Below are 23,867 nucleotides of genomic sequence, written 5' to 3'. Positions count from 1 at the left end.
TATCAAATCCTGACAGTGGGTATATTTCGTTCGTGGACATAACTAACCATGGACATTAATTTTGTGAACGTTTTTTAGTTTCGGCTTTAAGGGTTTTAAATAACATTATTTTATTCATTTTGCTTAAAATTAACTCCACCCCAAGAAAAATAAAAATAAAAATGTTTTTGCCACTGTTGTGAAAATAGACCAGTTTAATAATCCGGGGTTCCTGCCGATTTTTATGTGAAGCTTTGAAATGAAAAAAGAAACGCTACCCTAACTCGATTGTTACAAAATTAAAAATAGCCAACACCGAAAACTGAAATTATATGATACGTACTGGAAAATATTTTGAAATTGAGTAAATTATTGAAATTCACATTTTTTAAATATTTTTTTTGGGGGTAGTTACAGTGTTATGTCTTCTTTGTCAATATTTATCATGATTAGCTCCACACAAGTGGGGAAATCCTCTTAAAATGTGCCTTAAATTGCTGAAGCTTAGCTTTTTTTTATAAAAATACTTCAAAGTGTTAAAACGGTCAAAATAACCACATTTTTTGCCCTCCTTGGCTCTTGGTGGTCCAGGGACTGCCCTAGACCCCAGGAGGTCTGTGCTTACCTGAGAGCCAGTATTTTCGAAGACTTTTACTTCATAATGAATTAAACATGCAGTGAATACACTGTTATGAATGCAAATAATTAATGGAGAGGGGAGAAAAGAGGAAAAGCATAAAGGGAGAAATATGCAAATACATAAAGGTTCCAATATTCTACGTTATAATGTGATGATTGATTTGAAGAAAAGACTACTTTTTTTTTCAGTGAAGAATTTTGTGATTTTCCTTTAGCACAAAACTGGAATTTCCATGAAAAAATTTACAATAAAAGGATTAAATACCCTTATTTTACAAAAGGATTAAGTAGAAATTATTTTACTAAAAGGGCATAACTTTTGCACGTGTCTGCCCTGATTAAAAATTGTCAGAAAATCTTTACGTAAATAATAATGTGCATTGCGTTTTTGAAGAAAATTAACGGGGCTTCTCAAAATCTGAGACTGTGCGCGTCAAAATCCAATTATTAGGGAGGGAAAGAGAGTAAGAATACTACTGCTACTAACAAATCACTGCAAAACTAGGCTTCCGGAGGCCAACACAGCTAAGTATGCTCCTCCTCCATCCCAATCTATTTGCAGCCTCCCTCTTTACACTCCTCCAAGAGGTTCCCATTTCCATTAAATCTTTCCTTACGACATCCTTCCATCCCATTTTGGAACGGCTTTGGCCCTAGATGGTTGGCCGACAAGGACGATCTGTGGCAGTCTTCATCCGCAGAACGCGTCCTAGCCATTTACCGGGAGTAGATGGACTATTTACCAAGATCCATCTACCTCGACATCTAGCAAACAACCAAGACTAACATTATAAAAATATTGTTTTCTAAGGTAGGAGTGGAATTCTGCTAAAATACTACCTCTGGATAGTCGATTGGTCTATAATAATAAAAACATCTAAAATCTAAAAATAAACTACCATTTTTAGATGTGCTAATTATCCGTAATACTAATAATTTGGATTTTACTATCTATAGAAAACCAAGACAAAACAATAGATATCTTCATTTTAAGTCAAATCACCCCCCACAAGTTAAAAGAGCAGTTGTAATTTCTCTTATTGACCGTGCCCTGAACATTTGCTCCGATTCATACATAAAAGCAGAAATAAATTTTATCAGAGATATTCTTTTTGGCAACGGATACCCCATTCCTTTTGTCAATAATACGATTAACCGTAGACTAAAAAGACATTTGCGTAAAATCAATGATATTTCACAATGTGATGCTCCGGAAATACCCTCTAATATAATCTATCTTCCGTACATCCCAAGAATCACAAGAAAAATAAAAAATATTTGCACATAAAATAATCTATATTTAGTTTTCACTAATAATTTTAAAATCACAAATTTTTTAAACTCCAGTAAAGATAAAACCCCAGTTACTCGCCAAAGAAGGGTTTATCAAATACCATGCGATTGTGGCAATTACTACGTTGGTAGAACTCATCAGAATCTGGAAAGGCGGATACACCAGCATATATCAATTCGGGATTTCTCAAATGTTTACATCAGAATTTGAATTTAACTAAACACACGAAACTTCATGCTGGAGAAAAGCCATATAAATACAGTAAAGCCTGAACAAATCACCCTTTTCGTCAATCTTAGCTTGACTTTTATGAAGAAATGAAGCTAAGGCTCTGTTAATTTTAGTTAGCGGTTCTGTTTTTAATTCGTCTTTATTTTCATTAAAGGGTTATATTTTCTATTCATCTCTTTGATTTAGTTTTTGCCCTCTATTTCGCTCAAGTTGAGTGGATTTTGATGAGACTCGGTACGTTTCTTTGACACCATACAAATTTTTTTGTGTCGAAAATATTGACGAAGACCGCACTGCCTTTCCATATCAAACAAACACAACTTAAAAACAATAGGGTAATTTTTTCCAAGACAGTGCAATTTAAATCGGTGAATATTTCGGCCCTATGTCCTAGGGCCGTCTTCAGCACAACATTAAAGAAAAATAAAAAAATTACATTAAAATACGAAGTTTAAAACTAAAAGTTCTCTTAAAAACTTTTAAGACAGCCCAGCATCCTTACTTCAACGTAGTTCAATCAGGACTGATAAATAAAATGATGAGAGAGGATGAATTCATTCGAACGAAATAAAATAAAATTATTAACTGCATGCTTTCAAAGCTAATCTTGCTTTTTTTAGAATCTTGTCTTATAGGACATTTTGTAACAGGTTCAATACTATTGTCAATTGGTTTGATAAAATATTTTTTTAGATCATTTTCGATTAAATTTGAGCATAAAAAATTCAGTGAATATTCTCATAAGTCCCTATTTAAGGAAATATTTTTATTTAATTTGAGCCTAATTTCGATAGATTCTCGAACTCCCTGTTTTATCCCCAAATCACTACTAATGAGAGAAGATTTTTCAAAAAGTATTGTGTGGCTGGGATTATCAAATGTATGGCTAGCTAAAGCAAAATCAAAGGAGTTATTAGAACTATTAGCAACCAACGCTTTGTCTATGTCTTCTATCTCGTTTTTAGATGTTGAATTAATTTCCTTTTCAGGTGTTGCAGCAAAGAACCATCCTAATGATCCTGCCATTGGTGTTGACAGAGAGGATGCGCTCAGAGTTTACAGCACAAATGTAGTTGGTCCTCTTAAAGTTACAGAAGCATTCCTCCCACTCCTCAGAAAAGGAAACGAGAAAAAGGTAGTGTCTCCTTTTTTAAGTTTAATTGTCTTCTTCATTTCCTAGAACTGAACAAAACTGGGTATTAGTAAAACAACATTAGTTGTTTTTTTAACAACTAGTGACTAACAACTAGACTAACAACTAAAGGAGAGTGAGAGGGGGAGTCAAAACAATAATAAAACGGTGAATAGAGGGTGGAACATTATTAGCTATGGTTATAAGACAAAAATATCGACCAAACGAGGTGCGACAAGCGTATTCTTTAAGGTGTTTGATGAAAATTCTTTGATGTACACAGGTTTGAGTTTAGGAAAGAGAAATTTTCCTTGTGGAGTAAGTCAGAGACTCACTCATTAAATAACTTTGAAATGTCAGAGACTCCATCTGAAATGCGAGATATAATCTTTAGTGGCAGTGACGATTTTAAGTATAGATTTGGATAGAAAAAACGAGTGTCTTCAACTGAGAGTAAGGAGCCACATTGAAACTTCAGCAATTAGAAATTATTCCATATATGAGGGGGGCTGCTCCCTTTTGAAACTCCACTCTTTTCGCTAAATTTTGAATTTTCGTGTCAATTCTTTAAGAAGTACTGCTCAAACGCAAGTGCTGTTGAAACGGAATAATATTTTTTTTTTAATCATTATATAAATTTGTGTGGTATTATGGCTACCAACTCCTGAACAGTGGCCACCACCTCCTGGTCTTTACACTAAGCTTTGACTTTGTGTCTCAGTTATTCAAGAACGACTGCTCGGACATAACCTTACACTAGAAAGTGCTATTGAACTTCAGTGTAAAGAGCGGGGGGCTCTGGAGGGGGTAGAGTAGAGAGTAGAGTATTTTTATTTATAACACATACATAAATAAATGTCACAAAACAGCGCACATGCCTGGTGGCATACTTTAGCGCTGAAAAAAAATGCCAACGAAAATACACAGCCATTTTCTAACTAAATTTTACAACAACGAAAAAGAAAACCATAATAAACAAAATGCTTAGCTTGTCGTAAGATATTTCTTCACCAGTCTTAGAAAATGTCGCTTGTTGCTGCATTCTCAAACTGATGCTGGAATTGAGTTCCAGATTTTTGGCCCAGTGTGACGGATGCTGATGCCCGCTCTCGATGTCAGGCGAATTTCGCACGAAAATTCTGAATGATGCGTAGTAGGATAATTATGAAATTGAGAATTAGTTGGAAAAATGCCGGACAAACTTACTGGTAAATTACTATATTGATAATCGTGTCAAACACTAGAAATAGAAATTAAATGAAGTTGGTCCAAAGAATAAATTGCTGGAGTCCCATATAGTTATCGAACTAAAGATCTGCAATCAACATTAAATAGAATCCTCATTGCTTTATTGTGACGTATTTGGAAAGATTTGAATATAGACGAAAAGGTAGATATATATATATATATATATATATATATATATATATATATATATATATATATATATATATATATATATATATATATATATATATATATATATATATATATATATATATATATATATATATATATATATATATATATATATATATATATATATATATATATATATATATATATATATATATATATATATATATATATATATATATATATATGCTTGTAACAGCAGTTTTGACGAATTTGGTGGATCTTGGATACTCACCGTAGGACCAAGCCGCCTGAGGCCGACACAGCTAAGCACTCTCCTCCATCCCAATCTATTCAAAGCCTCTTTACACCCTCCCAGGAAGTTCCTATTTCCCTTAAATATTTCTTTATGGCATTATCCCACCCCAACCGCGGACGACCTGCTTTTTGTGCCCTAGACGGTTGGCCGAAAACGACAATCTTCGGTGATCTTTCATCCTTCATCCGTAGAATATGCCTAAGCCATCTCAAATTTTCTCTCATTATAGCCCTAGAAAGCGTGATTGAACCACAGTAGTCGGAAGACTACTTGCTTACATTTTGTTAAAATTTCTTTTGGCCCATTGAATGAAAATGAAAATGTATATTTTCGTTGATATTTTCCACTATCTCAAACAAATGCGAAAATGTCCAAGTCTGCAGAATGATTTTGAAATAAAAGGTAACTCGTAATGGCAGTAATGATCTCATCCATAGTTCTTGTATCGAAATGAGTAGAGGGTGGTATAACTTTAAATTTAAGAAAAAAAGGGTTTTAGACACCCTTCTACAACAGTCTTGAAACAATGGCTACTTGTGCGTACGTTGGTTTTGTTGGCTGCGTTGTAAGGGAACTTATTAGGTGAACTCAGGCTGACTGCAGCCTTACTTTGCCCTTTTTGTCTTGAATTTTCTGACTAGTTAGGATCGCCCAAGACTCAACCATACACTTAAATCTGGGGTGACATAGATTGTGATGGATCCAGCAGTTCTTTCTTTGAAGCTAGTTTTCTATACTTCTGCTTTAAGTTGGTTATATTTTGCTTTTCTTCTTTTTCTTTATCCTTTGGCTTTTACGATTATTCTCTTTTCCTTTGGATTTCTTTTTTTATCGTACATTGTTTTGTTTTTCTCGAGTTTAGTTCCTTCTCTATCTTCTTTTGGTTTGCTTTTCTTCAGTTGAATTTCTGTTCGATCTTGTTGATTTGCAGTCTCGTGCTCAGTTTATTTTCTATCTTTTCCTATGTTAGCTTTTCTTTATCCTGTGCATTGGCTCATAGCTAGCAAGAACCTGGCTGTTTGAGGCCTCTGTTATATTGGTTGGGCACTTAGTCCTCAGAAAGATGGCCTGATGTTACATGCCTCCATTCGCTACAGTCGGCAGCTCAGGCCTTCAGCCCTCTTATGCTTTTTATGGTGACGTCACATATCTCGGTTTTATATTTGTCTGTATTTGCTGTGTTTGTTTCATTTCTTTTAGAATGTTTGTAGTTCATGCACATTCTTATAGCTCAAAAAAATTCTGCATGAATTTTTATGCTTCTGATTTGGTTATTTTACGCTTTTTTTTAGTGAGCAAGGCTTGCTGGCTTTTTGTGGCCTCTTTTAGATTAGTTGCGCCTTAGGTTCTCAGAAAGATGGCCTGATGTTGCTTTCCTCCACTCGCTACAGTCAGTAGCTCAGGCTTTCAGCCCGCGTTTGTTGTTTATCGTGACGTCACATATCCGTTTTTATGTTTATCCGTTGTTTCTTTGTGCATTTGTTTGCTCAGTATTTTTATAGTTTTTATAGATCACGCACATTCTTATGACTGAAAAATAGTTCTGCATGAATTTTATTTTTCTTATTTGGTTATTTTACGCTATTTCTTAGTGAGCAAGCTTTGCGGGCTTTTTGTTGCCCCTTTCTTGTTGCTCGAGCAAATATAGCTTGGCGTCACCTCTTCTTGCACCTTTGTTATCTCAACACCTTTGTTATTTTTGATTTTGATATGTTAGGTCTGATTTTGACCTTTGTTATCTCAGCACCTTTGTTATTTCTGATTTTGAGATTTGGTTTTGCTTTCATTTTTAGTGCATACTTATTTTTACTTTTCCATCCTCAAGGCTCCGAAACTAGTCTGCGTCAATTTTCATGTTTCTACATTGTTTAGTTCAGTTTTTTTTAGTATTAAGGAGAAGCTGCACACCCTCAAAAGTCTCAACGGCCTAAGAATTAAAGATTTGGTCTCGCTGATCTTCTTCCATTAGAGGTGTAAGGTTAATCTCGTCATGTGAAACTCTTCCTTATGCCTCCTTATAACTCAAACCCTATACTTCTATTAGAGGTGAAAGGTTATTCTCGTCATGTGAAACTCTTCCTTATGCCTCCTTATAACTCAAACCTTATACTTCTATTAGAGGTATAAGGTTAATCTCGTCATATGAAACTCTTCCTTATACCTTCTTATAACTCAAACCTTATACCTCTATTAGAGGTATAAGGTTAATCTCGTCATGTGAAACTGTTCAAGATGTAGTAGAAGGAACCAGCTCAATAAAATATTATGGCTGGAAGTAAAAAGATGAATAATTTAAGTAAAATATTAGACAAAACCAATGAACGTTTCAATTTCAAAGCAGAGTTGTATTTGCAGGTAATCAATGTGTCAAGCGACAGTGGGAGTTTAGCTCAAGCGACACCCTGGCTAATACTTAACACCTATTGTGCTTCAAAAGCTGCTCTGAATATGGTCACCCGATACCAGGCATTCGAATTAAAAGATTTCATTGTTGTTGCCATCGAACCTGACTGGGTTGATACAAGAATGGGATCGTTTGACTCGAAATTCGCCTGCGCACATGAGTGTTGATGAGTGCTGTAAACGATATGTTGACACCATTTCGAAACTAAGCGCTAATGATAGTAGTTGGTTTCTGTCTTTAGACGGGAAAAGATTCCCTTTTTAAAACTCATGTAATGATTTATTTGCTTGTCGATAGGAAGGTTATAATATACGGGTGAGCATAAAACAATTTATGTTGAAACAGTTGAGCAAAACGATTCTCAATCAATACAACCATGTGTCTATCGCTTGTGCACATACCCCTGTTTAAAGTTGCCCTCCCCTTTTATATTTTAATATCTACGTAATCATTATGATTTGTCTCCACCTGGTTGGCGAAACAATCCTAAAAGACAAAAGTCAGACATGTACATGGGAATTCTATTGTTGACAGATCTAAAACCGAATTAAAAAACAATAATATAACCTGAGACAAAACAAAATTAAAGAAAACAGTATCTAATCTAGCAAACTAGATATACATATATATGTATATATATATATATATATATATATATATATATATATATATATATATATATATATATATATATATATATATATATTTATTTATTTGCAATATATTTTCTTCTTTGAATCTCACTGACCGAACCTTCTATTAATTAGTTATTTTTATTGTCTTCAGAATTAGCCTTTCTTGGGGGGGGGGGATTGTAATGTTTCAGGAAGGTTTTTTGCCTGTTCTGCAATGGTGATGACATTGTATGCGAAGGTGCTTCAGTAATTTTTTCAAAAGGCCTTAAGGTTGATAATCACTGTTTGGGGTAACACTGAATTAGTTTTAATTAACTGTTTTTGCATCGTTCTCTTTTTCGTAAAGACAAAATTTGATACCAGTATATTTTCAAATTGTTATTCTACTTTTGGAATTTGACGCTAATATTATTGACATGACCATGACTTAACAACAATCACAATAATTAACAACTATATAAAATAAACAACCGGATAAGGCGCTTATGCGGGCACGGGCGTATTGACGTCAATAAGTTTCTTCTTTATTTACCACGCTTATATCGGAATAACAAAATAATCGCTCAAATGTGTGCTACTGATATTATGCCTGTTTTCTAAAAAATAATCAATGTAAAATTGCCTCTGATGCTTGCCTACGGCTGGGCCCGCATCTTCACCTTATCCATTTCTTCAATGTTTGATTTTGCAGTGTATTTTTATTTTATTTTTTTCTTACTCAACTGGAAGTATTGACAAGTCAATTCAGAATTGTGAAGTTTCTAGAGCAGTATCGCATTTTATCAGTGTTGCCATATTTTTACGGTAAAGACTGCTTTTGGCGTCCTTATATTTTCAAAATCTTATCTTACATAAGAAATTTGGCACCACTCTGATTGGTTATATTATTGGTGGACAGCATTGATGGCAACCGTATTTTTAGGTCATCAATATATCTGACACCAGTGGCAGTATTTCTAGTGCCTCTCCTTCTTTCATTAGTACCACCTACGCTGCTTCAAAAGCAGCACTGAATATAGCGACCAGATATCAAGCCTTTGAATTAAAAGATTTTATTGTTGTGGCAATTGTGCCGTGCTGGATTAACACTGATTCGGGACAGTCTGGCAGGTCGGAAACTCCAGAACCAAGCTTTGATGACTTTGCAATGAAGCTTTTTGATACTATTTCTAAGCTGAAAGAGAGTGAGAGCAGCTGGTTTTTGAATTGCAACGGGAGTAGATGTTGTTTTTGAAAAATAAAAATTTGATATTCTTAAATTCATATGTTCTTTCATTTATTAGTATTTAAAATTTTGATGCTTGTGTGGCATATAGCAAAGACAGCCTGTTTAGATTTAGAAACTCATATATATGAGTATTGTCTGTCAGATGTAAAATCGTAAAGTGTAATATAAATTATATGAAGAAAATTGCGATTCGTTTGCTGCAATTTTCACACGTTCATTTCCATGCTTCTAAACGATAAAATAAAAGTCCAAAATAGGGATAAAAAATTTCACAAAAAATACCAGATATTTCGGTCACATATACAGTGACCGTCATCAGTAGTAAAACTGATGATGCTTCTAAAATGTCATTATTTGAACTATAATTGTATAGAGCTGGTTCACTTAGATATTGAGTTCTTTAAATCAAGGTTTCCCAGACCATGGTATATAGACCTTGGGTGTTCGAGAAAGGACCGTGGAGGTGATTTTAAAAGGATTTCTCAATATGCTACATGTATAAATTATTAGTTCAGCAGGAATCCTGTAGCCTATCCTAGATGTCGTACAAAGTCATCGCATATACTTTAAGATGTGCTAATCTTGTAAAAACTAGTTCTAAATTATGGGTATTCATTTTTTTTGTGCAGGTTGTCGAGACAAGATTGTCCGGGTTGCTATTTTTGCTTTCATTGCGAGTTGATTTGTCTCTTTTTTCAATTCGGTGTAATTATGATATTATAAGTGACAGTCTAGCGAATGTGTTGTCTTGCGAGGCTTACATCAAATATGTTGCTGCTTCTTGTACTTACTTGTACTTGAGCCAAGATATAGGCTGTTCCGTCCAAATCAGTGCCGCGGATTGTCGACGATTGACGGTACTGTTTTACGACGTTTCATTGTCGCTTCTGATGACAAATCGATGGTTCGCATTTTGAGGAAATGTTTAAGCTAGTATCCGAGACTGAAAGTTTCAAAAGCTTAGCAAATCCTTGTTGAGGTTTTGACTACATTTACGAAGTCTTGAGTTTATAGATCAGCCGACAAAAAGAAATATCATTTCAGGGGGATTAGAGCAGGACCATGTCCAAGGTGGAATAACTGTTTATGCCCCTTCCCCCCACTCCGAAATCCCCGACTCGTAAAAAAGTTACAAAAATGCACGTGAATACATTTTTGATGTGTTATGTAAAATTAATTTTGCGCCCCCCCCCCAAAAAAAAAAAACAAAAAAAAGCAACAAAATACCGGTTGCGGCCTTCCTGGATTAGACTCATTGCAGGAGTACTGATCAGGAGTGGGGACTGTGTTGTAAAATCATAAACCTTCCTTATTCTGAATCAATTACTAATTTCAGCAGATATATTGTAGAACGTTCATCATATAGTCGAAGCTGATGCCTTACTTTTTGCAAGTCTTAAAAGCATTTGATTTATCGTGATATTGAGGACATCATTGATATCAAGCCTATTTTTAGGTTGTAAATATATCCAGCAGCAGTGGAAGTATTGCTGGTGCAGCACCCTCTTTCGTTATTACCGCCTACTGTGCCTCAAAAGCAGCATTGAATATGGTGACGAGATATCAAGCTTTTGAATTGAAAGACTTTATAGTGGTAGCAATTGAACCAGGTTGGGTTAACACTGATATGGGACGGTCTGACTGTTTGGGAACTCCACCACTTAGTATTAGTGGTGCTGGAAGGAAACTCTTAAGGACGATTTCTAATCTGAAAGATAGTGATAGTAGCTGGTTTTTGAGTATTAATGGGGATAGATATACTTTTTGAGAATATAATTTTTAAAAGTCTGCAATTTAGATTGGTTTAGGGAAGGAAATATTCAATATTTTTCTAACTTAAAGTGGTCATTATATTAGCTGGCTCTTGTATCGAAGTATGTACGTGGGGAGAGAGGATCTAGGAGTCCGGTCCCCTGAAAACTTAACTTTCCTCCTTATTCAAATTGTCAAATAAAATGTATTTATTGGAATTAGTTTATTCTGTTTATACCAGTGTGCAACAGGAAATGTTGGGGCTTTTTGAAATGATTTGTCTGTTACTGCTTTGATCTTGCAAATGGAACTTACCAGGGGAGTCTAAGATTTGAGGGGCTTCAGTTGTAGCTTTAGAGTAACATATCCAAATTAAGGACTTGCTTTATTTTGGTTGAGAACTAAGATTGATTTAGAATCTTATTTTGCACTTTCATCCATTTTGACCAGTGGTTCCCAACCGATTTCAGGTCATGCCCCACCTAGGCATTTCTAAAATCCTGATGCTTCCCTCGTGATATTGAAATTTTGTTGTTCAAAATTTTACGTGTGTTCACCTGAAGGAAGCTTAAAAGGTTATTAACTTGGTATCTTCTTTTGGGCCGTTCTCTAGGCATTTTGTATACTAATAAAAATATTATCTGAATACAAAACATTTAATACAATATATAACGTCATTTCAATACTATCATGTATTTGTTTTTGCTCTTTGAATTGAATGTCATTCACGTGATTTTTTTTCAAAATTAAGCTTCTAAAATAAAGTCGGCCGAAAGGTGCACGTCCGCGCACCACGCGGGAATCACTGATTTGAAAGAAGAGGATTAAAAGAATTTCTGGTATCGAATATGGCTTCCGTGTTAGGATTTGCGTTGATGCTCATATTAGTGATCTGAAGGCGCTTTTTAATCTGTCATATTGGAAATTAACTTTCATTATTTTTTTTATTTTAGTACCAAGGACAGTGACAATGAAATCGACATATTCAGTTATAATTTTTTTATAGTAGAGGTTGCTAGCCTAAAAAAAGAAATGTACGTATAAAATCAGCAAAAAATAAATAAAAATGTATGGTACCAAATAGATTGAGAAAATGTAGATTTCTTCTGAAGATAAAGTTGGCTTTAGGAATCGACAGATTGTTAATATCCGAGTTTTTACGGACAAAAAGTGCTGTCAGATTTAACTAATTAGCTTTGCTTAGTCATTTTCACGGTTCAAAGTGGCAACACTGACGAAAATGTGATATTGTCAGAAAAATTTCATATTTTTGAAACAAACAAAAGAAACATCTTACAAAATCGTGGTTGTATGAATAGACTTAAGATAGTTTGAGGAAGGTAAGAAAAATTGTTAATGTTGATTCCTTTTGTAGTTTAAGCTGTAATAGCAGCAAGAGTTAGCTTGGATGGTTTTGGGTTGTTCCAACGGGGAGCCCTTTGTAGGATAGTGTCGAAATCTACTGAAAGATGTTACTCTTAGCTGACTGTTTACTAATTGTTGACATATGCTAAGCTGCTTATCTTTTCTGTGGAATATTCCCCCTTTTTTTTTTCTCTCACCTCTCCTCTGTAGGGCCAATATCGTGAGGGGAGCTAAAGGGGCCCAATGGGCTATGCTCCTTGATGCATAGCAAATGAGTCATTCAGAAGCTAAAAAATTTAACTGTATATAACAAACAACGGAGGTAACTGAACAAGAAGATGCATTGTTTGTCTTCATTAGGATTTATCAATCTCCTGCTAAAAAAAAAAAAAATCGGGACTCGTTTTGCTTGTGTTTATAGCTGTGGGAATGCATTTCAGTGTATTTAAAAATGTGATAAAATTTAGCATCAGAATGCTCAACGAAATATAAACATAAAAATAAGAAAATAGTGAACTCTTTGCAATTCGAAAATAAAATATGCCAATTAAGATTCGTATTCCTGTCCAAGCTTTGTTATCTTTTCTGTCTTCTGGCCTTCGGTTTCAATGTTACTACTAAGATTATAGTTTTATTCTTTTTCTATAGCTGAGATTCAGCTACATTGAAAAAGCTGTGGATTTTTTTTAGGTTTAGATAATTATTTAGAAAGTGAATTAAGTAATAATTCTGACTTTGTGAATCGAACGATTTTGAATAGTGAATACCATGATATAGGTATATTATCCTTCCTGTGCGAGTTACAGCTGTAGGTTTGGTGCAAAAAAGGCAACAGTGGATTTTTTTTTTTTTTTTGATTAAAAAATATCGAACCTGGAAATCTTCTACGCTCTATTTTCAATCTCTTAACTGTATATATGCATATTAGTTTAAAGATGGAGAATGTAAATGTTTGTTTAGAGAAAGATACGATTAATGTATGACTAACTGTACAGGAGTGCGTTCGAGTATCCCTTATTTGACTCATCTGCTTAATATTAACTTCCCCGGATAGAATCCATAAAAAATTACAACAAATACTTATCTGGCAACTTTTCAATTGAAACGCTATCAGTAATTGGTGAATAACGACATTAATAACGTGTAGTCGACTGTAAAGATAGCTTATTTACAAGTCCCCGAAGGTTTGCTACATTTCACAATTACTGTCCCTTTTTGTTCTCTGCATATAATTTCACGTATTTTTTCCATTTTTAATAAGGTTGAATTTTTTGTTTATGTGTGACGTCATTTATCCTCTAGTTATCCTGCATCTTCCAGGGTTAGTAGTTGTAATTTATCCGACAACTAACACAGATTGGTACAGATCGTTACCAAAAATTATTTATATATCAACATACAGCCCAAATGCTTAATGGCATGCGCAGTATATATCACTGTTATTTGTACAAAAAATTAACAAGGAATTAAAATAAAAATTTTAAAATCAATCGATTTTAATTACAAGATTTAAAGGTAAAGAAAAAAATTTAAATAGAGCAATAAAATGAATATTTATGGAAATTTTTAACATGTTTATTTTATGGGAGGTCTGCAATATATATTCCAAACTAGGTGTAAAAGGTGCTTTTATCAAATACAATTTCTAATTGTGTTTGAAATTAAATTTCAAACTTTTGGAATTTAATTTCAACTAAATCAATTTTAGGTAATCAGTATATCTAGTTTGCTTGGAAGTCTTGGTTGTGCTAGTCAGGAACTGTTATCAGTTGCAACTTACTCGGGCTCAAAGGCAGCTTTAAATATGGTCACCAGATATCAGGCATTTGAACTGAATGACTGTATCGTAGCATCCGTTGAGCCTGGCTGGGTCGACACCGATATGGGAAATGTCGGTGGAAAGCTTAAGCCCCCTCTTACTATGCTTGACTGTGCTCCGAAATTGTTCAGTACTATAGAGGGCTTGAAGAAAGAAGATACTAGCTTTTACTTCTGTCTTGAAGGGAAAAGGATGCCATTTTAGACGCTTTTTGTCTATTTGTGTTGTTTTGTTTTTGTGAAAGCTGACATCTTTGAAAGATAATATTCCAAAACAATTTTAATGATATGTCGGATTTGACAGCACTTGTCTATGCCCATTTTTTTATTAATTAGTCGATTAAACCTGCGAATGGAAATATTGATTGAAATAGCTGCATTAAAAAAGCCATCTTTTTTGTGAATAAATAAATTTTATTCAAGATTGCGATTATTGAATAAAAAGAAAATTAAAAGAGGAAGAAAGTAAATTGTGCTAACTATCAAAAGATTCAAATTTTCGCTGTAAAAATAAAACATGAACTCGACACTCCCCCATGGGTGTATCCAGGATTTTTGTTCGGGAGAGTATTTTTTTTTCGAGGGGTATTTCACACAAAAAAGCTTCAAAAAATTCATCAAAAATTTTTTAATATATACAATTCTGTTACATTTTTAAAAGTCGGACAAAAATGGGGGGGGACTTAAATCCGGTACCCTCCCCTCTCCTGGATACGGCCTTGCGTTCCCCATTCATTTTAAGCGTAATTGTAGGTTTGAAGAAATCTAGTTACTGGAAGACAATTGGTAGTATTTTAAATTTCGGCAATACTAGGAGAATTCAATATTAAATTGCCAATTTTTTTGTGTTTCCAAGGCTATTTTTTATGTTTCCAAAGTATCGACGTCCCAACCCATCTGAAACTAAAATTTTCTTGAGTAAGTAAATGTGCAGTTTGAGCTCTAGTTCTTGCCTGCAATGAGGTAGGCACATAAACAATGTAGGTTTGGGGAGGGAGGGAGTCAAATTTGAAAAAGACCAAAAAATGGGGTAACAATAAACAAAAAACATTTTATTTGACAATTTGGATGAGAAGTGCCAAGAAATTTGGAAAAACTTAAGATTTCGGGGGGGGGGGGGTCGAGAACCTGCATGTGACGAATTTATCCCAAGATTAATTGTAAATGGTTTGTTTTTATTTGGACAGGGAAGGTTATGTCTTATGAATAAGTAACTGTACACATTCAAGTTTTTATACCCAGTTTCTTTGAGTTACGAAATCATTTTTAGGTTGTCAACATTTCCAGCTTCCTTGGAAGTCTTGGCTGTGCTTGTCCAGAACTGGGGTCTTTTACAACTTATTCAGGCTCAAAGGCAGCTTTAAATATGGTTACCCGCTATCAAGCATTTCAATTGAACGATTGTATCATTGCATCCGTTGAGCCTGGCTGGGTGGATACGGATATGGGAAATGCAGGAGGGAAGGCTAAGCCTCCTCTTACAATGCTCGACTGTGCTCCCAAACTTGTCAACACTATTGAGGGCTTGAAGAGAGAAGATAGCAGCTTTTTCTTCAGTCTTGAGGGGGAAAAGATGCAGTTTTAGATACTTTTTTGTCTGTTTTGGAATTTAGATTTTTGCTGAAAGCAGGAATCTTTGAAGGAGATAAATGTCGCTGAGGCTTTGTCTATAAAAGCTAGTACAGAACTGATAGTATGGCTGAAATAATACAAAATACTATGAATGACTTACTTCACAATTTTCAACACTAGGTTTAAAAATGGGTTTATGATTAATTAGCGAAATCATTAATTAATTAATATTTTATTAATTACTTTCATTGATTATCTGCGCCCTCTACTTCATTTTGATAAAAATAAATATCAAAATTACAAAATGATTATAGCCGTTATATTATTTATTTGAAATTTTGTGCTCCTAAAATTTCAGCACCCAGGGCAAGTGCTCCGTCTGTCCCTCCCCTAAAACCTCCTCTGGACGTTGAGGAGAGAACTTTGGTGACAATCTCACCAAAGTCTTTAGACCACTGATCAGAGTAGAATGAAGAAGGACGTTTGCAAAAAACGGCCTAAGAAGTAAAACAGATTTATTAAATGTCGTAGACCAAACTGCCTTTCCATGATACAAACAGCAACAGGTAAAACAATGGGAACAATGGTAAACAGCAACAGTTAAACTGTTTGGTAATTAATCCCAAACAGTGAAGTTTTTAATGTTAAATGAATATTTCGGCTCTATATTCAAGGGCCGTCTTCAGCAAAGTAGACATAAAAACATTTAAGTTAGACTTACAATAAAATGCGCGTTCATTAAAACTACAATTAAAACAGTCTTAGAATCATTGCTTCACTGAAGTTCAACCAGGACTCAAGAAAATGAACACGAAACAAGGCAAATTATTCATGTAAAAAACAAATCAAGAGCTTAGTTTTAATGCTATTCTCGCTTTTTTGACAGCCAACCTAAAAGGTCTCTTTGATTGAGGTTCATTTGTATTAGCTATTGGTTTTTTAATCTAATTTGTTATATCATTTTTAATTAAATTCGCGTATAATACGTTGAGCGAATTCTCCCCCAAACACCTTTTTAAAGAAATATTGTTACTTAGCTTAATTAAATCTATTACCTCTCGAACGACTTGTTTAATACCCAAATCGTTGCTAATAAGGTAAGTGTTTTCAAGAATATGGCTCCTTAGAGCAGAATAAGGAAATTTACCTGAATGAATTGCCTTGACTCGTTTTGTTTTTCTCCAGTCCTTGTGGAACCCCTGAAGTAATGGTTCTAGGACTCTTTTAATTTTAGTTTTAATGATCGCGTATTTTATTGTAAGTCTTATTATATATTCTCTTATGTGCTTTGCTGAGGACGGCCCTTCGGAATATAGACAAAAGGCTCATTTAACTATAAAAGATTTCACTGTCTTTGATTAATTCATCATTTTTTTAGCTGTTGTTGTTTGTATAGTCCTCAGATATTAGTCAAAATCGTTTTCTGTCAGAAGATGTAAGATCCTAGCACATTGATTTGCAAAAAAGGGGTTAATATAAGAAAATAAGATAGAAGGAAGTAATTTTGTGTGATTTATTCTATTCTAATTTGAAGATTGTTGTAGTTTGACTCTTTTTATCATAGATTCCTGTTTGTATTTTGAGTGGGATGTGCTCCCCAAATATGTTTTTGTGACCGTTCTATGCTTTTGGTGTTTGTGTTTAAACATTAGCTGTTTTTTGATTAAGAAGTAAATAATGGAAGAAACTATATGATTTTTCTAATTGTTAATTGTAAGCATTTTGATTTTTTCTAATTGTTGGGAGAAGGAATTGATATTCAGTTCAAAAGTTTACTGAGAAATAAAATAAGGTATTTCTGTTCCGAAATTGAAAACGATGGACCTATTGCATTCAGTAGCTTCAAGGATACATTTTGCGCCATAATACGTTGTCATATCCTTTCTTTAACGTCCTTTTTGCAGCAACATTTCCCCTTTTACATTCACCATATAGTACAAGACTTTATTTCCTATGCATCATTCGAATAAATCTTTACAACTCAACGTTCAAATTAGTCTATGAAACAAGATCCAGCTAACCTTAACTGAGAGTTGCGACAATGTACCAAAATCTGCCCACTGTGTTTTTGTTCTTTTTACTGAAATATTTCCATTATTTACTCCTTTAATCATTTTTAGCTTTTTGGATATTTGTATTTTGCTTTGGTGTTTCGAGTTAATAAAGAGTATGTTTACAGCACATTTGTTTTGTTAGAAAAAAGATTGCCATGGTGGGAATGTCAAATCAGAAAAGGGTCTTGGGGGGGGGGGCATCGCTCTTTAGTAATTCTATACTTCTATTTATATTATAGCTGAATGCTTGAAGATATAAGCTGATAGTGTGGAAAGTTTGAATAATGTTTATTTTAACTTTGGTGTCAATTTTGAAGAGTCAAAAAAAATATTTTTACTTAGTTAGCTGGGGAAGCCAGGTTTGTTTTCGATTTGATATTCGTTACCAGTGAAAGACTGCCCGACCGATATTTACGAGAAGACAAGAACTGGCTAGACTTGGAAAGCAAATCCAGGCCGCTAGTGGAAAGCAATTCTGGCTACTAGTTTTTAGCGCCGAATTCAAATTATTTCACTCATGGCTTTAAAACAACCTACAAATTTCAGTGTAATTTTCGCGTTGTAAATCAGTACCAACATGATGAGGACAGTATTTTTGAAAGCCTTGCAAATTCATAACGGTGGTTTAAGTCATTACTGTCAATTTATTGAGATAGGTCGATTTGAACAGTGCAAATACAGTCAATTTTCAAATAGTTTGCTTTTTTAGTTGATACTCGAGATAGTTTTTGCTTCTTTGCATTCAAGACACCACTTGTTGCAAATAACCCTTTCCAGCTAAAAAAAAAATAATAATAATATATATCCAAGTGTAGGTTGTACTGGCAAACCTACCTTGGATGTTTTGACGGCCAACTTCAGTATTTCCACTACTCCTGGATTCTTCGGCATTTCCTCGAATTCCCCAAATAGAAAATTGGGCTCTCAGAAATCTCACTGGAAATCTACGCTCTCAAATTAAAACGAGTGTAAAAATAGAATAGGCAATGTCAATTTTCGTCAATGTTAATTTTCTAGGAGATTTTGGGGAATGAAATTATCTTTCGGTGGATTTCAGAGAAACCCCGAAAAAAATTGGGAAAGTGCAAGCACTGGTCTGCCCTAGCCCATTTTTCTCCAAATTTTTACCTTGAATCGCAGATGGTCAAACTGAAATTTAAAAGCATGCCCAAAAAAGGACTATATTTTACATTTAAATAAGCATTAATTTAGGCTTGTAAATAAGTGTTTTTTAGCAGTCCAGGATTCACAAGCCCTCAAGGGGCCCATGGAAATATCTTTAGCCGTTCACAAGATTAAATGTTTGCTGTTGTTTTCTGTATCACATAACTATAAATTCTATAACGTCCTCTGAACGGGTCCATGGTTGAAGTGGTCATAATTGCGCCCCCCCCCCCCCCAAATCCTAAATTTTCTCGAATTCTCGAGCGTTTCTTATGAAAATTATTAAATAAAATTTGTTTTTGTATTATTACCCCCCCCCCCCTGAAAAGCATTCTTGTGTACGAGCCTGGAGTATGAAAAGGAATTACTAACAGAATGCAAATCCTAATTTGTTAATAGATTGGGGGTAAATTACTAATAGAATTGCTAATAAAATTACTAATCACTTTGATAGTAATTTAGCATTTGTATTCTATTAGTAATCTATTATTTGAATTCTATTAGTGATTCCTTTTTGTCCAATTATTATAGCCCCATCGCCTCCCAAAAAGCATTCTAGCGCAACAGCCTGGGGTACAAAAAGGAATTACTAATATAATTTAAATATTAATTATTAATAGAATGGGGAATGCAAAAAAAGAATGCTGAAGAGAATCGACATCTCCTCTATCTAGTTTTTCTGAACCATTTAATCATTTCTAGGTAATCAACATTTCCAGTTCGCCTGGAAGCTGTGGTTGTCCGGGTGCAACTCTGCAGTCTTATGCCACTTATAACGGCTCAAAGGGTGCTTTAAATACAGTTACCAGGTATTTGGCAGTTGAACTGAGCGACTTTATCATAGCTTCCATTGAACCAGGCTGGGTTGATACCGATATGGGAAATGCAGGTGGGCAGCTTAAGGCTCCCCTTACTGTGCCTGACTGCACTGCAAAACTATTCAACACTATAAAGAGCCTGAAGAAAGAAGATAGCAGCTTCTACCTCAGTCTTGAGGGGAAAAAAATGTCAACTTAAATTGCTTTTTGTCTGTTTTTGTTCTTGGGGTTGTTCATACCAGGAATCCTTCAAGGAGAAAAATGTCGCACTAGGCCTTATTTCTTCCGCGTTCTAGGTGTCAAATGATATCAAATAACTAGGATTGTCTACCCTTGACAGAGGTTAGAATGAGCTCTTATTTTCTTCAGAGGGGGGGGGCAATTGTGGAAAATTTCTTGTGCATTATATAACGAATTTTGCAAACCTTCTTCATGGCTGCAGTACTGCTTCACGAGAAAGTGCGACTCTTCTTTTATCGAGAGGTGAATTCCAACGTTTTAGTTCAAACCTAAGTCCTATGGAAACTCTGGGGACGGGTTCAAACCTGCCAGCTGTGAGGCCTTCTCCTTGGGCAGTAGCACTCTTGAGGTATATATAGTCAAGACACAATTCTCCACCTCTGTTTTAGCCTCAGGAGGCTTCATGCTGCGATCAGATGTAGTATGTGTGACCGATAAATTGGGTGTTGTTATTGTTGAAGGTATCCAACCCGTAACAAAATTCATTGTGTATGTAATTTCGTTTTCAGAACCAAATCTTTAAGTTATTTACAGAACTCGGGCTGTAAACCCCGCAAATTATAAATGTCAACATTAACTCTTAAATTTAAATAATTTCTGATTTTTGAATATACGATTACGACAGATTTTAGGTGGTAATCTCAGACTCTTGCTGTTTGATAATATTCGTAACATCAAATATTTGCGTTGTTCCTATCAAGTAAAATTCGATTATATTGACTAAAAAACGTCAAGACGGGTAACCCTGGAGCATTAGATATGAAAGTTTGAAATTTAACTGGAGTCAAAGTTCTTTTATTTTTGCACACTCAGACTCCTAAGCACACTAGGCTATGCTCTCAACTTTAACAACAAAACTTCAATTTCTCCTATAGTAGAAAAATTAGCAGCGCTTCGGATAGCGTAGCCTTGCATAAAATAATCAACTTGTTTAAACTAATTCAAATCACTTGGCAGCTTACACTAAATTTTATTTTTATCAATTTCTGGGTGTTGATATAAAAAAGGTGTAGTAATCAAACTTTTTAAGACCAAATTTGGTAATAAAGCTCTGTTATTCTACAAATGCTTACAGAAAGCAGCTTCGGACGTTCAGGAATAGATTAAGAAAAAACGAAGCAAGAGAACTTCGCTATTAAATACATTTGAAAGCTACGCTCATAAAAAACTTTATTATAATCTATTCGAATTGGGGGTGAAGGATGGTTGCCCCCATTATTGTACAAATGATATTGAAAACTCGAAACAGTCTCACCCCAAAATCGATGTAGAAGAGGGAGGAAAATTCCGTAGCAATTAATACCCAGGCCCGGGTATGATGGTAGCGTCCCTGTACGAGGCGTATTAGCTTCTTCTTTCTGCACCGTAACTGCCATGCCATCTTTAATAATTAAGTCATAAGCACTTATAAGATTGCGGAAATGGCGTTTTATACAGAGCTCAAATATTTTTTTGTGCATAAAGCGCTGGCGGGTAGGTGACCTTGCATATCGATAAGCAATATTCATGTGCTGATATTCAGAATTTATCCCTCATCTGGGAAGAATTTGTGTCTGAATCGATCTTCAGTTATCAGCCCTCTAGGGAAACACTTTTCTTTTGCCTTTTTACATATTAACTGGGTATTCTTGAGGGTCAATTTGGGTCATTTTATTCTCGGAGAAAGAATAATGATAATCAAGCTCACTTCATAAGAAATGGTTTGAGCTCCTGCCCGAATTCTTCCCAGCAGAGAATATTTGGAATTAGAAGATCAACCGGCTACTATAATACTATAGACTCCCACTCTTATAGCACAAATAACCAGGAGAAATGATAGGCTAAATTTCGCGTTGGTTCCAGAGATGACGGTGGAGTTGAGAGAAAATGGTTTGGGCTTTGTTGATTCTGTTCTGTACGTCAAGGTCTCAGCCTCCACGAGAGTATTAACAAGTCAAAATTTTTGAAGCTATCTACTATTCCAATTCCTGTCCGTATAGCGCAAGCTTATTATCCAACTGTGTATTTCGATCCTTGACCAGGGTCGGATTTAAAGCTTTGACACCCCTAGGCCCAAGCGTTTTTGCTGCTCCCGTTTTTGCAAGATTTTTGGGGAAGTTCCCGGAAATTCGGGGATAGTGGAAGCACTGAACAGGACGACAACTGATGAGCCAAAAGGAATGAAAGAGAGAGGTGATACAGAACTCTCAACTGTCATTCTTAGGAGAAATCTGACAGTTTATAAGTGACCACGGAGTTCCTGTGTTGTTTTAAAATCATTTTTCTGTGAATAGACAGCGCGGCAGCAAAATGCACCTGACACTTTGATGATAAATTACTACATCAGCGAGTTTTTTAAGAAAAAAATCACTCAGTAATAATTTATTGCATCCCCTGACTTTGTGCGTCCCTAGGCCCAGCCCTGGTGGGCCTGTTGGTAAATCCAGGCCTGTCCATGACTTAAGTTTTGACCGTATTGATCTTATACCCAATAGCTGAGAGTAATATGCAATTTCATTTATCATTGCTTTGGCAGCTACTGGATCAGCAGCAAGAGGAACGGTGTCGTCCTCGTAATCCAGATCAGACACGTTAATGTCACATCTGTAACTACACTATCAAAACCCGAGAGTGCTATTTCTCTTGGTAATTGGTTGACTATACAATTTATTACAATCTAAAATTGCTGTAGTGCGGCATCATTCTCTATTAGTTATTCATTTTGGTATCTCTGGTACGTACGCAAAAATGCCTTTCAGGGGGGGGGGGGGAAAAAAAAAGAAAAATATTATTTGATAATTTAAATAAAAAGTGCTCTGAAATTCAGGAAAATTTTGGATCTAGGGCCCGGACTCCTAGGCCACTCCCCCACGTACAGCCTTGCTTTACTCTATATGGATATATTTATACTTTTCAGAAGAGGTTGTTGTATGATGTATGCTTTTTGGTCTATTATATGCTTTTTGCTTGTATTTTGTTATTTGTAGTATTTTGATAAAAGAGTAGAAAGTGGAAGAAACTTCCAAAATAAGACTTATATTTTGAAGTATTCCATCTGTTCGTGGAAAAGGCTTAATATTCACCTTCTTGCTCGAATAATTTATTTTTTGACTTATAGTAGAAGAGTATAAACCCGTAAAAATATTTAAGTGGCCAAGGGCACGATGAGTGCCACGGACGGATGCATTTGAATTATTCTACCATTTTGTCATCACCAAAATCAATTGAAAAATATTTAGAATAAAATCTAACACTTCATGAAGAATAAGAAGAAAGCAAACTTCTTATTTCCTTTAAGAAACATTGTCTTTTTATATTTTACTGGTAAAATTTCCCTTTGTTTTTATGAATTGAACATAAATAACTACATAATAATTTATGCGACTGATGAAAAAGCGGAATAATATGAGTTAATGTGCGAATAAGTTCGAAGACCACATTGGCGAAGATAAAATAAACTTAAGATGAAAAACGCAAACTGGAAAGAATAAAACAAATTTTCCGATCAGTGTGAAATGAAAAAAATTAAAAAAAGAATGATATACGCAAAACAAGATAAAGAGAAAAATCTAAAAAGACGCAATCAAAAGAGCTACCCAACTTCACCAACGTGATTGAAAGGTGGCGCGACCGAAACGTGGAAGATAGTGACTCCAAATTAATCCTGGATGCAAAATGAATGATTAACATTAATTATATTTAATTTAAAGCTCTAAGGATACCAAAAATGAAATTTGATTCTTTAAATTGGTTAAGTTGAAACTTTCACAACCATATATGTCTCAAAAAATTTGAAAACCCTGGAACTCAATGTTTAATGAAAAACCTCCATATTTAGTTATGGCTCCATCATTGGGGAGTTCTAGATGTGTAACCTTCGTGATTGCT

General features: G+C 34.8%; 1 protein-coding gene across 7 annotated transcripts in view; it reads left to right on the top strand.

Annotated features, from left to right (window-relative positions):
- Positions 1-23,867, top strand: part of LOC148942489 (uncharacterized) — a 58,787-nt gene that overhangs the window by 24,880 nt on the left and 10,040 nt on the right. The window contains exons 3-4 of one of the 7 annotated variants that reach the window (XM_089102473.1): positions 3,133-3,278; positions 19,645-22,748. In XM_089102473.1, the coding sequence (XP_088958599.1) occupies positions 3,133-3,278; positions 19,645-19,959 (461 nt within the window). In that variant the 3' untranslated portion in view covers positions 19,960-22,748. The other 6 variants (XM_089102472.1, XM_089102474.1, XM_089102476.1 and 3 more) reach the window with 6 other exon arrangements.

The sequence above is a fragment of the Artemia sp. Qi Xiang Cuo genome, chromosome 16 (assembly GCF_049724085.1).
Source record: "Artemia sp. Qi Xiang Cuo chromosome 16, ASM4972408v1, whole genome shotgun sequence".
Taxonomy (NCBI): domain Eukaryota; kingdom Metazoa; phylum Arthropoda; class Branchiopoda; order Anostraca; family Artemiidae; genus Artemia; species Artemia sp. Qi Xiang Cuo.
The sequence above is the reverse complement of the archived record's forward strand: the minus strand, read 5'-3'. Positions and strand labels throughout refer to the sequence as shown.